Source organism: Microtus pennsylvanicus, chromosome 9 (assembly GCF_037038515.1).
Source record: "Microtus pennsylvanicus isolate mMicPen1 chromosome 9, mMicPen1.hap1, whole genome shotgun sequence".
Taxonomy (NCBI): domain Eukaryota; kingdom Metazoa; phylum Chordata; class Mammalia; order Rodentia; family Cricetidae; genus Microtus; species Microtus pennsylvanicus.
Genome location: NC_134587.1, coordinates 93,456,076 through 93,474,061, shown reverse-complemented (window position 1 = coordinate 93,474,061; position 17,986 = coordinate 93,456,076). Strand labels below are relative to the sequence as shown.

The 17,986-nt window shown below is 34.1% G+C and overlaps 1 protein-coding gene across 3 annotated transcripts in view; it reads right to left on the bottom strand.

The window, feature by feature from the left end:
* Positions 1-1,049: 1,049 nt before the first annotated feature.
* Glra3 (glycine receptor alpha 3) overlaps positions 1,050-17,986 on the bottom strand; it is a 140,221-nt gene continuing 123,284 nt past the window's right edge. For 2 of the 3 annotated variants that reach the window (XM_075986787.1, XM_075986788.1), the window contains one exon: positions 7,118-8,109. In XM_075986787.1, the coding sequence (XP_075842902.1) occupies positions 7,831-8,109 (279 nt within the window). In that variant the 3' untranslated portion in view covers positions 7,118-7,830. Of the gene's footprint in view, positions 1,745-7,117; positions 8,110-17,986 lie in introns of those variants that run through there. The other variant, XM_075986789.1, reaches the window with a different exon arrangement.

Here is a 17,986-nt window from a genome sequence, read left to right as displayed (position 1 = left end):
CCAAGCTCTGCCCATCCTCCCTTTCTCACTTGTCTCTCCCTGTCTCCCCTTACCCCTATCCCATCCCCACCCCCAAGTTCCCAATATTTGCCCTGCAATCTTATCTACTTCCAATATCCAGGAGGATAACTATATGTTTTTCTTTGGGTTCACATTCTTATTTAGCGTCTCTAGGATCACGAATTATAGGCTCAATGTCCTTTATTTATGGCTAGAAACCACTTAAGAGTGAGTACATACCATGTTCATCTTTTTGGGTCTGGGTTACCTCACTCAGGATAGTGTTTTCTATTTCCATCCATTTGCATGCAAAATTCAAGATGCCATTTTTTTTTTTACCACTGAGTAGTACTCTAATATGTATATATTCCACACTTTCTTTATCCATTCTTCCATTGAAGGGCATCTAGGCTGTTTTCAGGTTCTGGCTATTACAAATAATGCTGCTATGAACATTGTTAAACAAATGCTTTTGTAGTTTGATAGGGCATCTCTTGGGTATATTCCCCAGAGTGGTATTGCTGGATCCTGGGGTAGGTTGCAAGAAAGTCAGGACCAAGAGAGGTGCGCCCACCCACTGAGACGGTGGGGCTGGTCTAATTGGAGCTCACCAAGGCCAGCTGGACTGGGACTGAAAAAACATGGGATCAAACCGGACTCTCTGAACGTGGCGGACAATGAAGGCTGCTGAGAAGCCAAGGACTATGGCACTGGGTTTTGATCCTACTGCATGTACTGGCTTTATGGGAGCCTAGCCAGTTTGGATGCACACCTTTCTAGAACTGGATGGAGCGGGGAGGACCTTGGACTTCCCACAGGGCAGGGAACCTTGACTGGTCTTTGGACTGGAGAGGGAGAGGAAGGGAGATGAGGGGAGGGGGAGGGAAATGGGAGGTGGGGAAGAGGCGGAAACTTTTAATTAAAAAAAAAAATCCCAGATGTGATAGTTTCTAATGGGAGAAGTGGAGTATGATTTTTGACATAAGATAATGTAATTCTTTGATAAAGTTTCTCTATAAATAATTAGACAAAAAGAGAATCACCATCTTGAAAAAAACATTAATTTTTATTCTATTTCTGATTAAATTATCTGCAGTTACATGAGGAAGACCATATATTATTCACAAGTTAATGATTATTAGAGAATCTGCTAGCTGTAAAATTAAACTAACGGTAATATAACAAATAGCAATTTGATAAAATCGTGCATATCATTTTAATACATTTAAAGCATTATGTCTTAGAAACTGTGACATAAATCTGGACAGAATAAAGTACTCAAATATGCCACTCAGAAAGACACAGCTCAGATGTACAGAAAAATAATTAGCATAATAAAATAGCAATACTTTTCTGTGGTATAGTTTTATAGATCATCTTTTCTCACTAATATGAAGTCACGACACATCATGTGAAGCGATTTCATCGAAAAATATATGACATGTTTCTTTTTATTTTGGTTCCCACAGTATATTACATAACACCCCCAAAATGTCAAGATGCTTCACTATATTTTCCAAAGTATCATCACTCCTCATACATTTAAGTGTAAGCTTAAGGAAAAGCTTTTGCATAATTCATAAAGATGAAACAGTAAAGAAATGCTAAATTATTCAAACAAGTTCAAGTACAGTTTTTACTTTTGGCATTTAATTCAGAGTTCCTTACTCCTCCAGTACGTTAACAGCTTGGCTAGACGCTGTGTGTAGAACTCAAATTCTCTGATGATGTCTTTCCTTAAACACTTTAGAGAAAAATCAAGTATTAAAATAAAACCTAATTAGGACAATATATTTGAATTACACTTTTATTCTAAATAAAAAGCATTATGCTTATTTCAGTTTTTAAATCTGTATTTCATTAAAGATTTTTATCTATCTTTATATCTGAAATGCATTTAAAAATATTTAGCTTAAAATAATTGCTGAGTTATAGGAAGAAACTAAGTTACTGTAAATAGTTTACATAGAACTTTTACTAGTTCACTTTAGTAAATAAACAATTTTATATTTAACTATTTTGTAAGACTGAATACATCTTAATATTTGACAAAGTGCCCAGTGAATTTCCTAAGTAAATAAAATAGTAATAAGGATATTGAATGGTCCAAATAGTGGCAGTGTAGGAAGTGTACAATGAACTCTAAGTGGGACAAAGTGGAATTTCCTTTTTAGGGATCAAACATCCCTTTTGGATAACAGCTAACCTTGGCTTATACAGATCCTCTGTCTCTGTATGAGAGCTAGGAGACAGTCTAAACAGTGTATTATTATGGTCAGTAGTGTTGGATTGAACCCTGGGTCTTCTTTGTGCCAGGCAAGCACTCTCTCCTTTGAGCTGCATTCCTGTAGTTAGTATGTAGTGTTATGGATAGAATTATAAGCCCCCAAAGAAAACACAGCAATGAATTCTGATTGCATCATGGAGAATATGAGTCACTTGCTATATTAAAAATACAAGTATTTTATAGAATTCTAATTTTTGTGGCAGTACTTCATTTTATTTATTATTCGCATAAGTTCAACTAAGATTTTCTTGTTAAAATTATTTGAAAGACATTGCACTTGGGAACTTATTTAGGTATTTTGGTGCAGACTAGATAATCTTGGATTCAGTTTTGTAGGACTTGAATTTAGGCATTTAAAATATTGTGCAGTTCTGATGACTAAATTCTTTTCCAAAGTGCACAAAATCAGCCATTTACCTCAAGTCTGCAATCTCTTGAAGTCACAGAACTAAAAGGATTAATGCTTCAATAACAGTTCATTGCTCAACTTTGAAGTTAATCGTAGGCAATAAAATCAGAATTATCTTGTTAAAAATGAGTACAAGTTAACAGGACAGGAATGTCAGTATTATAACTGTGCTTGGTTAGTAAGCATTAATTAAAGGAGCGTTGCAGTTTCAAAGATAAGATAAAAGATCTTTCAATCACTATTTTAAGAATCTTCCCACTGAAGTAAAGCACGTCCTGTCTTTATGGGTTGTACTTTTGTTGATTATAATTGTCTTTGGTAGATTGTTAAATTAAATTGCTGCATGGTTATAAATAATACTAATATGTCCCTAATATCCTGACCAAGATTTTTATTGTCGTATATTCTCTGCCTTTTTAGTATCAGTGAATCCTGACCAATTTGTCTGAGAATACAGAGAATATGCTGCTATTTTTAACGAGGCTGGGATGTTGTTTACACAGTAAAATATGTGAAATTTATTTGGAGTGAATTGAATTGGAGTGCTTCCATTTTCCAATTTTTACTATTCAACATATTTCATATTTTACTTTTCTTACCTCTCATTTTCTCATAGGTCAATTCCCTGGAGTGCACATTTTATAAACAAAAGGAAATTTAGTTGCTAACACAATAGTCCATTTTTCCAAGTAACTAGCAGGTTAAGGTATATCATGATGAGAAGACTATATTTGCAATAAATGAGACAAAAGTAATTTTAAAACAATCTGATAGATATGGATAATTATATCCAAATAGACTATTCAGCTGGATTAGTTTTTTGGGTATGTGTTATGGGAAAACTAAAGAGAAGATAGATGGTATTTAAACATTTGTTTCCCATTTCTGCAGTGGTTTTAACATATACTGTAAGTCATAAAGAAAGCTATAACCTTTGCAGTGATTGGGAAATTGTCAGGAGCCATGCAGCCTAGTCTCCAGCCGTGTATGAATGCCTGTCCATTGGATCTCCACACGGCAAGACTCATGGAGATGGTCTCTCAGTTGGCAGGAACCAGGGGGCCACAGACTAGCAGAGGACTTTGCTGTCTTTTTGCAGCTTGCAGGCTCTTTTTTCTCTTATATTTTTTATTCCTTTGGCAGTTTTTGGTTTTACTTTGTCAGTCATGCATACAAAAGCGTTAATTTCTCCTGGAAATTGTGGGTTTTTAAAAAATGTATATTTTCCTTAGAATCAGCAGGGAGCTAAAGCTTTACATTTTTTTTTTTTAAATCTGGAATTACTAACTACAACTCCTAATTCTGGGAATTTCTTTGACTTAGTAAAAATTAATGGGTCTTGTTTTTAAAATTTTTTTCTAAGTAAAAGGTTGATAAAACTACCTTGTGAGAAAGAGGCTCACAGACCTGTAGTGGCAGGAAGTAATGGGCACATATGAAAAAACAACACTTGGAACGTGAACCATGTCTCCCAGCGCTGGAGAGGAGAGTACGGCATGCATACACAGGATTAGGAAAAGGCCTCAGGAATACGCATTGTGCCAACTGTTGAGAGTAAGTTCTCTGGATACCAATCAATGATAGCAAATATAATGTAAATTATGGAATGGATAGATCCATCTTTGCTATACACAGGGCCTTATATTGGTGGAAGAACTATAGTGCTATGGGATGGAAAAGGGGTACTTTATCAAAGTCTACCTTTTACGGAGAGATTGAGACATGGGACCCTCTTATAGAAAAGGAAACTGTATAAAAACATATCTTGCAGGCATAAAAGAATTGTTTGGGTTTGAATATTCTTGTCTTTAAAGCAATGTACTGATATCTACTGCTCTTTAACTCATAACAGCAAGTTTCTGCCAGCTGGCGTAAGTGCTGCAAGAGCAGGGTGTGTCTGGTCCAATTTTTAGTAAACCTGCCAAAGTGCTAGGCGAAGGTTGTGTAGGGGATAGAAAAATGTATTCAGGGAAGCATAAAGGAGAAAAATGGGGCTTTTATAATGATTATGATGCATTCCTAAAATATAATGTATTTCTTAAAAGTCAAAAATAAAACCTGGGTGGTGGTGGCGCATGCCTTTAATCCCAGCACTTGGGAGGCAGAGGCAGGTGGATCTCGGTGAGTTTGAGGCCAGTCTGGTCTACAAGAGCTAATTCCAGGACAGGCACCAAAGCTACAGAGAAATCTTGTCTCAAAGAAAGAAAGAAAGAAAGAAAGAAAGAAAGAAAGAAAGAAAGAAAGAAAGAAAGAAAGAAAGAAAGACAAAAACAAAAATAGAGACCAATAGTAAAGCTGTTCATGTTACCCTGGTAAGAAAAACTCTGTTTACATACAAAGGTAGCTGGAGCTATTCAGGACCACTAGAGTGCAATCTACTTGGTGGTCAGAATTCTTCTTGTGCTGATGCCCTTTCCCAACCTGGGCCCCGACAGGAAAGAAAGAGAAAGTTGTGCACATCTATACTAATGAGAAAACAGACTACCTAAAAATGCATGTACTGTGGAAACAATATTTCAAGTTAAAATAAATAAATTTTAAAATTAAGTGAAACAAACATCATGCATCCCTCTCCATTGTTTTCCTCATGGCTAATTTAGAATACTCTGGAGCTTTTGCACTGGAACAATAGTTGGTGCAGATGCATATTTAAGTTATATCTTACCATTGATATTTTTCTGATTTTCATTTAAAAGATTCTGATTTTGCCCTCGGGTTGTGGCTTAGCAATCTTTCCCCTAACGTTTAGCAGATTGTGTTTCCAAACACTAGAACTAAGAAGGAAAATCTCATTTGACACAGCTGTATTGAGGCAAATACATCAGGATGTTGTTACTATTCCAGTCTTAAAGGTTCTGTAATATCTCATTGGTTCATTAGAGGGTACACATTCCTTTAAGTGCCTTTGATTCAGCTGTGTTTGCCTTCTCATGGTTGCCTCAAAAAAAAAAAGCTATTTATACTTTTCGTGTTGAAGGACAGGGTAAGTATAATAGAAAGCAGAATTATTGATAAGGAAAGATAAAGAAAAATGTACTTTTGAAATAGCAATATTTTCATAGAACTAATGTCATTCTTGACAAATTTTGTCAAGGCTCATATATTTCCTTTCAGCTTCAGAGATTAAAAAAACAGGCATGTAATGACCTCAAATATGAAAGCTAGTCACACCTGTTATTTTCTTTAGGGCAGATCTGTGCTTGTGATCGTTGTATTTCTTCTGTTTGCTTCAGGCAGAATTTATTCAATTTAAGTAATGTCAAAATACTTTTGAAATAAGACAAATAAGGTAGAGAAAAATGTATGCAAGGATTTTGCCAACATTGAAGGGGTGTAGTTCATCATTACTTTAAACCCTCTGGCTAACTCTCAGCATAAACAACATATCTTGTTCTTATATTTAATACATAAATATATTTCAATGGTTTTGGCTCACAGATAACAAAGAATGACACATATGTTTAACCTTTAGGTGTGTACTTTTTCAGCAAAGAAAGCATGCAGTAACAAGTTATTTCACTTGTTGGCTGCATATAATCACAAACACAATGCTCTTATCTTGTGTAAATTACTCATAAAATGATACTTTGCCTTTTATTAGCAAGCACTGCTTAGCATGGGTTAGTTTTTCAAAACTTAGCTTTAAAGTCTATGATTGGGTTTCCCAAACTACAGAAACGTTGAAAAGTTTTTCATTTTAAATGGCAGTTTCTGCTTTGACTTTTGAGAGCAGTTAAAGGTCAGAAAATAGTACCATTTGGTTAAAAAACAGTTGATCTTTCTACAACACATTTGAGAGATTTTTAAAATTCTTGATGCTTTCACTTTATATAATCTTAGAATAATCAATAATTAAAATATCTAAAATCACTTTAAATGCTTTTCAAATATAATATTAATGGCAGTAATAGTTAAGAAAAAGAATAGCTGAGTCAGAGCTTGGTTTAATTTTTACCAAGAATTCTATTATAAACCTTGCACTAGTAGCTGCTGTATGACTGAACCGAGACAACTCCACGTCAGTTAAAATAATTGCATGGGCCAAGGATATATCCCATTTAAAATTGTTTTTAAATGCTCACAACTTGTGAATGACTACATTTTGAATATATTAACTTATAAAAATTAAAACAATCTCCATTGATTCATTCTCCTGTTATTTGGAGGTATTTTGGGCTCATGTAACTTAGATGAGAAAATGATTCTTATTAAAAAGAATCCATCTTTCATGAATCCATTTATATTTTTCCTTGAATTTTTATATCAAAATGTAAGTACTTTAGTATATTAATATTTAAATTCTCATTCTAAACTAAATATAAAAATCTAATTGAATTTGTTTAATTACATAAATCACCAAACATTCAGACAAGCTGCTACTAAATTAACAATTACTAATGAGCTGATTTTTTTCAGTGTTTGGTACTAATTAAAAATAAATGTAACACTTATTTAAGAACAAAGACTCCCACAATATCTTTATTCTTAGAGATTTAAAGATGAATAGATTTTTTACAAAGCATGATTGCTTAAGCTGTTTATTTTAAATTTCCACAGAGAGATATTTAATATCCTACATAATGGCCTTTATTTTGACTATCGAATTTGATAATTTGTTCCTGTGTATGTTGGTTCTACAATGTTCCAATGGTCAGTGTTCTAACTGAAATGAAGTTGCCACTGAACAATCTTGTCACTTTCCTTTTAAAATACACTTTACATCTCAAACTATTACCTTTATTATTCTCAATATTTTATTATACTTGTTTCATGAATCTTACTGTGCTAGTCTTGATTCCTCCTTATTTACTTTAATTGAATTAAAAAAGTCAAGAAACCCCAAAGTGGTTATAATGTCTACTGTATGCGCTAGTATAACATATATAACACCCATTGACACTATGAAGGAAACAGACCATCTTGCAGTAATATGAAACAGGACCCCACAATATGCATTTTGTATCCCTTAAAGGAACAAATCTGTCTCGTTATTTTACAGGGAACATAAAAGTAAATTCTTCCCCGGTACTCTGTTTGATGCATTGACTGTCATTTGCATACCACACGCACATACACACACTCTGATGGAAAGGAAACTTTTTCTGACTGCATGTGTTTGTGTGCCTTCTGAGGCTTAATCTTGCTGCTGATGGATGTCTTCATGCCTAAGAATTTTATAGATAACCCAGTAGAAAATGTTAAAAATCAAAAACGCCAGTGGAAAGCAGGCTCTGGAGATGGTGTCTATCTTCTTGGCCCTGTCGATGAAGACCTTCCTCATTTCCTCGGGGCTCTTTGGCATTACCTGGACAGCATGGTTGGGGCCCTTTGGGAGCACACCATCCTTTGCTTGCAGACAGGGCCCCATTCCATAAGTGGTGAAGCTGAACCGACTCTCCCTCACCTCATCTTCCTGTTTATAGAAAACACCAGGAGATGTTTTAGTAAGGAAGCAAGGCATGCCGTACAGGATTTCAGAATTATGGCTTAACCTTTATCATGACGTATGCTCGCTTTAATATGAAGAACAGATAGCAGAAGCGCATGATGATGAGTTGATGTGAGGTTTCCCTTGCTTTGCTACTTCCTAGAGATATTCTGATCGATATGACACTCCCAATGAGTTTTAATGGAGAGATAAAAGTTCTGGAGTGTTTACATGCCACAAAGTAAGTGAGAGTAAGAAAAAAAAGCTGTTGAGAGATTTATTATAAATATGTGTATCTTAGAAGCTTTTAGTTACAAGTTTAAACATACAAATAACTGACAAAAAGGAAATCAACACTAGAATCATTGGCTGAATTTTTATTTCTTGTGGAGACAACCTTTTAATACTCATTTCTTCCAATTCTAGTTACTTCCTTGGAAAGCACAGCTTATTAGAAAACGCTGCTTGCTTTGTGTTACCTTTTATGCTGTTTCTCTAGTTTATACCATCTTGTTTGTAAGAGTTACAAAATAATAACATGATCTAATATGTGTATGGCTACTTCACAGATACTGTGGGTTGGTAAATTATGAATATAATTTGAAGGGCTTATTTCAATTTAAACAGTGAACTTATCACTTTTTGCCCTTTGCCTAAAATCAGCTGTAAATAATAAACTTATTATAAGTTAAAATTCATAAATAATGTTTGAAATTATACTATTACTTCTAAATAAAGCGAAATTCCCATCTATTTACATAAACAACTAAAACTGGGGCTTGACAAATGGCTTGGTAGTTAAGAGTTCTTATTGCTCTTGAAGATCTGAGTTTGGATCCCAGCACCCACACAGTGGCTCATAATTGCACAAATCTCTGGCCCTAGGGGATTCACTGCCTTCTTCTGGCTTCTATAGGCACTGCAACACACAGTACAAATGCACAGACACACATATATGCACATAAGAAGCTTAATTAAAACCTATAAAATTGAATGTAAAATTTATAAATGAAATATCCTCATGATAGAGAAATTTGCTATTAACTAATATATAGTAAAATCGATGAATACATGAAAATGTGAGTTAAATCATTACTAATAACAAGGGTCATTTTTTGCTAGCAAAACCGCAAGTTTCAAGATACATTTTATCAGTATAAAACTGCTATGATAGTTCTTTTTTATATTAGTTTAAGAGATAAAATAATTATTTGGTCCAACTTGAAAACTGCATTAGGTCTATGAAGGTAGCTGCTCAATAAGCTACATATCATAAAATATGAAAGTTGAAAAATAGGAATAATTATGGATTCTAAAAGCGAGAAAATGAGCAACATTGATTCAATAATGTATGAAGTAGTTTTATAGAGTTATGAAGGTGAGGTAATTCCACCTGAAAGACAAAAGCATATAATTACTGGAAACATTTGAACTGTAGGATTCATTAAGCAGTTGGATTTGAGTGGAAGCAATTAAAAAACAACAATTAAAATCACCTTAAAATAAAGCTTCCATCCAAGTTACCTGTGACTACTGTAATACTGTATTGTAATGTTTCAGAACAAGAAAATGGAAACCATTTTGCTCAGGACTCTTGTAAATGTGTTCATTCGTGTGGCCATGTTTTGACTTCTCAAAACAATTTTATGATAAACATAGTATATGATTTAAAATTGTCTTTTAAAAAGTGTATGTGAATTTAATTGTTATTATGTAAATGGTATATTATCATCTTTAAGATTTAACAAATTATGCGGCTTCTTGCATTCCTGAATGGAAATGTAAATTATTTCAGTAATTTAAATTATATATTCAGATCATTTAATTTTGAAATATAATATAATATTTAAATTTCACCAACCCACATATTTAAAATACAGCACTGAAAAGGAGAAAATAGCTTTTTCGATGAACATTTGCATGTATTGGTGTATTAGTTGAATTGGAAAGTTCATTATCAAAATACTAATATTTCATGATTTTACAATATACATTTAACAAACCAATTCATTTACTTCTTTTCATCTATTCTGGACTACTTATTTTAAAATCTTTGAGACCACAGCTACTCTTTTCAAGTAGATTTTCATTGAAAATTAAACATGCAATAAAAGAACAATCAACTTTTTTCTGTTTGCCTTTTTATATAACTGTGTGTAGGAAAGTGACATAAGTCCTGAGCTGTTGTGACACTCTGAAGATGACCCATGGTTTCTAAGGTATCATTTTCTTGAAAACATAGAATTAAGCTAAATGGGGAATAGAGCCAGCTCCACTCTCTGTGGATAGCTGCACCAGCATGAGAGGGTGAAGAGGACTGTGCACGGATCTGTTCATCCTCAGCCAGTGTGACTGGCAGTATAAACAACCGCCTTAGAATGAGCCCTTTGACTTCTGTGTGCGAAGGTAATCACATACCCCTTGACTTTTGTGTATGCGGGGGCAATGAAGCGCTGTCCTAGAGAAACAGCTCAGATTCCTGTAAGATGATGGTGGGGCTAAACTTAGTTTGAAAGATTGTCTTTGTTTAGAGAGTGTAAGTGACAATTCAATCTGAACTTCAGCAGTGGACACAGAAGACACGTTATAGCATAGCTTTTCCTCAATATGCCTAGAAAGTTTTGTTACGTTCTGAGGAGCATCTGGTGCTGATCTGCTCTAGAGTTAACAAGGCCACGTGCAGAAAATTATTGGGTCTGAGTCTTACTACTGGAATATGGATGGCACAGAAGTACCCCCTGGGGAAGAAATATGTGGAAGAGCAATGAGATAGAAATTGAAGAGGATGTGCCTCAGAATCCAGTGATGTTTTCTTAATTAACCATCCTCGAGAAGTTGGGGTCAAACGGTAGTAAGGGAAGAAGCACGTGAAGAAAGCAGTTCGTTTTCTTTCTTTTTTTTTAAAGATTTATTTATTTATTATGTATACAACATTCTGCCTCTGCCCGCATGCCAGAGGAGGGCACCAGATGTCAGTACAGATGGTTGTGAGCCACCATCTGGTTGCTGGGAATTGAACTCAGGACCTCTGGAAGAGCAGCCAGTGCTCTTAACCTCTGAGCCATCTCTCCAGCCCAGCAGTTGGTTTTCTGAGATGGCTCAAGGTGAAAAACGTGAAAGAGTATTTTGTTTTGTCTTGATTACATCTGTAATCCCTTGCAGATGACACTCCAAAAATAGTATTTATAGTATAATATGCCCACATATTAAAATATCTGAGTCACATGTTAGCAAGTTAATTTTAATTAAGTTAGGTAGTTAATTAAGTTAGGTAGTTAATTTTAATTAAGAAGCTTGAATTCAGCATGCCCATAGTTTTATTTCCACACTTGTGCAACATATAAATTGAAAAATTTAACTTTCTTAATACTATCTCTTTGGGATCTGATGTGTAATTTGTATTTATTTCATTATTAAGTCAGACTGCATTTCTAGTGTTTGGTAGCCATACATTGCCAGGAGCTACCAAATAGATAATATTAGTTGCAGTATAATCATTTGGATTAATCTTGTGTAGTGTTAGCAGAGCTCTGTGTGATCCACGCTTTCATGAATCTCAAAGTTAACCAATGTAGGAGGGAATGTTAGACTTTCAGATGATGCAGCATAAAAATGTTTGGTAGAAATGCTGAATTCCAACTTGTAGTGTTCTTATTCATCAATTTCTGGCCTTCGTGATTAAATCACACTCATCTAAACTCTGAAGTACAACCATGGGTAGGGAGGTCTTCCTTTACAGAAAGTGGGAGGACTTGTAGATTTGTGGGCACATTTATTCCTGCAAAGACCATGCTGAGGTCACTGGTGGGGAAAAAATCTCTCTTGACTATTTAAAATAAAGATCATTAGCACTTCACACATATCTATTAAGAAACTAAAAGATAATAGTGAAAATGGGTAGGATTCCTATTAGTGACTTCCAGGCACGCTGGAAAGACTGGAAATAGGCTTAGTTTTAGAAGTTACCACTCTTAAGGAAGTCTACTAGATTTATTTACATCAAACATTAGAAGCAATGATGATAGTGGAAAATGGAGATAAAGACACAGATATAAGTTTTTTAAACTTATTTCATCCGTTCAGATAGATCTAATTGGACAAATGAAGTTAAGGCTGTTGACACAAAAAAACTATCTTGAAGGTCAGGATTTTCTTACACAACTCTGAATAGGAATTTAAGATAAAACAATATTTTAAATGGGATGCTGAAGGATGCTAAAAACAGATATTTTAGATACTGAAATCAGTATCTAAATTACTATTACAAAGGAGCAAGGATGCAGTAAGTTGACAAAAAGAAGCTGGTGGGGCAGTAGAGAGGGAGGCTAGGTGACTGGCTATGGTTGTAGGAATCAGTAGTCAAGAAGATTCTAGGTAGGAAGAAAGAGAGTACAGAAGGTTCTTTGACTCCATGTGCAATTGAAAGAATAGAGCACATATTGTTATTTCTGGTCTGAGCCTAATCTTGATTAGCCATTTTTAAGTATAGTTTTAACTGGATGTATTAGAATGGGACCTGTAACAACTATCCAAATCTTCATCTGAAGTAAATACCAAACACTATCAGTTGAATGATGACACTTGGCATTCTCTGCTCTGATTGAGTGAGTGGAGGCAGGGGTGCTAGTTCTAATAAGTGATGCTAGAGCAGTCTGTCTGGCCTCTGAAAAAAAAATAGATGGATCTTGGCAGACTGGCTGTTATCTGAGTTCAGTAAAGAATTCCTACACTCATCTTCATATGCTGGATAATGTGAAACTTCTAGAAAGCTTTTTCAGGACAAAGGAAGTAGTTACGATTTGACTGATGATTTGATATTTTCTTTTTAATGTCAGTCTAATAAAAAAGTCAAACACAGTATACATATATGTGGGAGAGATACAGTTATGGTCTCCTTTCCTCTCAGAGAAACTATGTTCTCCAACTTATTGCAGAAAACTGATGAATATGTAATGGAGATCACAGGTAAAGTTAATCAGTTAATGATGAATGATAACTTTTCTCTTCAAGGGAAAGATCAGGAAGGTTTGGAAACTTTGGTAGCACATGTGATAGGACAATAGAAACCAATTCATCCAGACTCCAGGTTTAACATCATTGGTCTACCTCTAGGATTTACTGAGTCTAAAGCCAATAAATACAATTCACAAGCACTGAAGGAAAAATTGCCATCTCTTCTGGACTCTACTATGAGAGGACCAACATAGAATACTTCTGAACTTTGCTGAGTCTGTTTTGTACTTTTATTGCCCCCTCTGTGTAATGTAACTAGAAGATGAATTGTATTTTAAATGAAAAAGGACAAACTGAGAGATCCGAGGCTCACGGCCTTACGTCTGTGGTTGTGGAGGTATCTATCTAGTATGAAAATGAAGGTAGACTCCAGTTTCTGGGAAAGTACAGACAGTGGAATTTCAGAGAGACTGCCAGCATGTAGAGAAATCAAACTCTCGGTACTGTGAGCAGAGATGATGCATTTAAATGATCTATGGGTGTTCTCATGAACTTTGATAAAAATAGCCACCAAGACATGAAGAACATTGGTTCATAGTTTGTTCTCAGATATTTGTATAATGGGCCATGTGAAAAGGGAATTTCAATCAATAGTCCCTTATAAAATAAATACCCTATATTTAGAAGAAATGTTTACTCAGGAATATTCAAAAAGGTAACTTCTTGGGTCGTATGTATCAAATTCATATACAGGCAGTTTATCAGACAATGAGCCCCAAATGGAATCTCCTTCTAACCTGTCAAATGTCTGCTGAACTTTACAGTTTTGTTCCTCTGAGACAGGACAAATTACCTGCTTAATTAGTGGGAAGTTATAGTCTATAAAACATTTCCCAAGAGTTGTCCCATGAATTTTCTAGTACCATAAAATAGTCAAGTGAATCTCTTAAGTGATTTCTTGCAAATTTTCTGAAAAGCTGATCCTAAATAATAAAACAGTGGTGAATTTTCCTTAAAAGGCTACTATCTATTATTAGGTTACTGAATTAGAATATGATGTGATACATTATCTTATCATGAAATCAATTTTAGTTTTGAATAGATGAAACATAAAATTAGTGTTTGTAAATGGTCAGGTTGGTATTGAAAGTCCTTATTGCAATCACCTCTCAAATATTTATTGAATATAATTTACAATTTGAAATATCTTCAGTGTATATTCTAATGAACTCCATGCCACAAAGGCAAGTAATTAAAAAGCATATGTATATTTGACTGAAAAGTTCTCTATATATTTTCTAATATCTAGTGATCATAAAATTAAGGCATGTTATGACTTTTAAATTATATAGAATAAAGATTGCAAAGGATGGACTAAAAATAAGCTACAAAACATAACTGCTTAGAAAAGAAAAATTAAAACATTAGTTTAATTTACTTGGAGATAACCCCCCTTATTACTCTTTAAGCCAGCTTCAAAGGAAAACAATGAAAAATTTAAAATGCCACTTAGTAGTATAATTTCCTAATAAGGCTTTAAAAGACATTTTAAATTGGGAACAGAGAAAAAAATTTTAGTAATTATTCTTCAGACCTGCACTGTGAAAATTGAAGTCCTTTTTTTACTGTGTTTAAAGTATCCTATTGAAGGACAACTCATATGTCTGCCTACTGCAGATTGAGATAGTAGAGGTAGGCTGAAGGTAGTAGACCAGATGTAGTCCTTCAGTGAAATCTCCCCATTCTGTCCTCACAATAACATATCATCATATCCATGAGGTCAGAACAATCAGAATTAACTTTGGTCTCATTCTAGGTCTTTAGAAAGAGGAATCAAAAATATGAAGTTGGAATATGAATTTGATAAAGGCAGGAAACACTGAGCATATAAGATCCCAGGAAGTTGATTATGTGAATTATAGTAAGATACAGAAAAATATGGTAAGTTTATAGTTATATCATATATATAATTTCCAGTGCAATGCTTCTATCTTAGTAGATACCTTTTAAATGTTCTTTATACAGTTAAGATAATGAATAGATAACTATAAATGCATACTTGCTTCAATAACTTTTACAATTTATTGTCAAATGTTTTTGTGTTGTTTCAAAAAATAAAACATAAGAAAATACAAGTAGGGTCAATGAAACTATTACATAGTTGAAAGTCAAACGTTGATATGAAATTCTTCGAACACCACTTGAAGGAAAGCTTTGCATTGATTAGAGATGACTTAGAGTTCAGTGTATGTTTGATGCATTCAGTGTTGATTCCAAAAATAATTAGGGGCAAACAAGTGGCAAATTTTAAGTTTCTAAAGATGAATTTTCAATATCTAGATGAATTGTGAAAATAGGATATAGATATTTTAAGGGAAAGATAAGAAGTCCATAGAATGTTTTTTAAAATGTACCCTAACTTCTGGTGTAGTATACTAAATTCTTTCAGTGAATAGAATTGGGGGCGTGTGGAAAAGCCGCATGTTTATTTTAGTTAACTTTGAGATAGAGGCAATTATCACATTTTAATTTCAAATAAGAAGGCCTTATATTACTGATGGGGAAGCTCAGCCAATCACATTTGGCTAGGGTGTGGCCGCCTGGGGCCAGGAAAGAAAACCTGGGAATCCAGGTGCGCTCACTCTCTTCTCTGCCCCGTGTTTGCTGGACCCATTTCAGATATTGGAACTTTTACCCCGGTCGTGTGAGTTTCCCCATTTTCAATTATTAAATTATATCTGTTGTTTTTAGCTGGTCTGGTTAATTCTAGCATACCGGTCGAATATGCCGTCATATTTCATTGTTTCTTTCCTTTTAATTGCTTATTTGTTTGCCTACCAGTTCTGTGTGTTTGTGCATGTGTATGTCAGTGTGCATGTGCCATAGGATGGCATGGGTGTGGAGATTAGAGAACAGTTGGGAGAATCAGTTTTCTCCTTCCTACCTTGCTTCTGAGATTAGAGCTCAGGTCAGATCTTCATCCATTTTCATAGCAAGTGTCCTTACATACAGAACCATCTTGCCAGCCCTACATTTCTTTACAGAATATTACTTTTTATGAATAGTATTCAAGCTATATTTACTTGAAAGGAATAGTTTGCTTAACATAAATTCTAAATAGTTGTTTTCAGAAAACAATGAAAATCTTATCTTTATTTTACTTGAGAAGAGAAAGTTTCAATGTCTCATAAAAGCGAATCTTTAGAAGATAGTTCTTTTGGTTTTTGAATTATTGAACAACCACTTTTGAAAGGTATACGTAAACATTGTAAGTCTAACCTATTTAAGGAATATGTTCATTCTAGAGTATACCATAAATAAATCTAGATTGGAACACATTAAATGACTTCATGTATGTGGGTACCATATAGTTTCAGCCATGAGGTTTCCCCCTTTCAATCAACACATTGTACATACATTTTTTTATTTGCTTTAAGACTGTAGAACTACATAACACAAGACAGAAAAATAGTTTACACGTCAATATTAAAAGTTATATTGAGCTCTTCTAAAGTAAGACAATAAATACATTTACAACACAAGTCATTTTAATGTATTATACCAATTTTCAAAATGCAACGAATTGTATCTTCTTTTCTAAAGAAAGCTGTTGGCCTAGCTAAACACAAATTTTGGTCATAATTTATTTTATTTGTATATGCGGATGATAGTTAGAAGACAAGTTCTAGAATGTTCTCTTAGCAAAGCATTGCATAGTTACTGGAATGTGGAGGAAGCTACATGAAATGCATTGAAGCAGTCCAATGTCACTCAAAGCTCTCAACAGACAATGCATGTTCGGAAACACTAGGGCGTCCTTGTATCTCTCCATACACGACAACAGTGACCTCTAACAAAAATATTTTTATATCATGCATACACCCATACACATTCAGCACTGGAGATAGCATCTATGACGTGGTGCAGTGGGAGTCGGCACACAGCAGGGTTTGACAGTGTGGGGTGGGGAAATTTGTGTACGAGAGCAAAGTTTTACTCTTCTGAATGGACAAAGCATTCTTTTGTACCTCTAATAGAGCAGACGTGAATTTCAAAGATTATGTATCAAGTTCAAGTCAATACTATACTAAATTATAAAAACAACATTTCGAAGAATTTCATCTGCACTGCTGTAAGATCTCTTCTTGCAACAAACTCTCTATAAATTTTCTTTACTTTGACTATCCTTCCTAATTAGCGTATGAAGGAAACTCATGAAAACTGTTGCTCGTGAAAAGAGACACGCTCTATCATTTGGTCTATTGTGATTAAGTGGATTTTAAGACTTAGATTGCTCAGAGCATTTTAAAGCAGAACATGCAGTTAAAGAGGATAAAGAATTCGGTCAGTCCAGACAGTTTTGAGTTTGAGAAAAATGCCTTACAAAAGTCAAAGTTACCATTTCCAGAATTGTACAATGCTTATCCTACTTGTTAAAAACAGAAAAATCTAACTTTTATAAAAAATGTTTACATTACTATACATTTTCTGTTCAAAATAATTGATTGTGAAATAAGCATAAGATTTCATCAGAAATCTTTATAAAGCGATAATTAATAGAATGTGCAATTTTCATTAGTTTCTGAAAACTTTTTAGTTACTAATGATAATAAATAGTTTAGTTTTTAGAGAGAAATTTTACATATACATATATTATTTATTATTATATATGGCATGTATATGAATCCATATTGAACTTACTACATCTTATTCAGATTTCATAAAATGAAAATATTGCTAATTGAATAGTTATAGTCAGTAAATCATATAACATTTTACATAGATAAAGTCAAGAAATATTAGGATTGGAAAATAACATAGTAAACTGATTAAGTGATTGTAGATTCTAGAACATAATAAGTACTTGCCTTAGTTAGGGTTTCTATTGCTGTAATGAAGCACTATGACC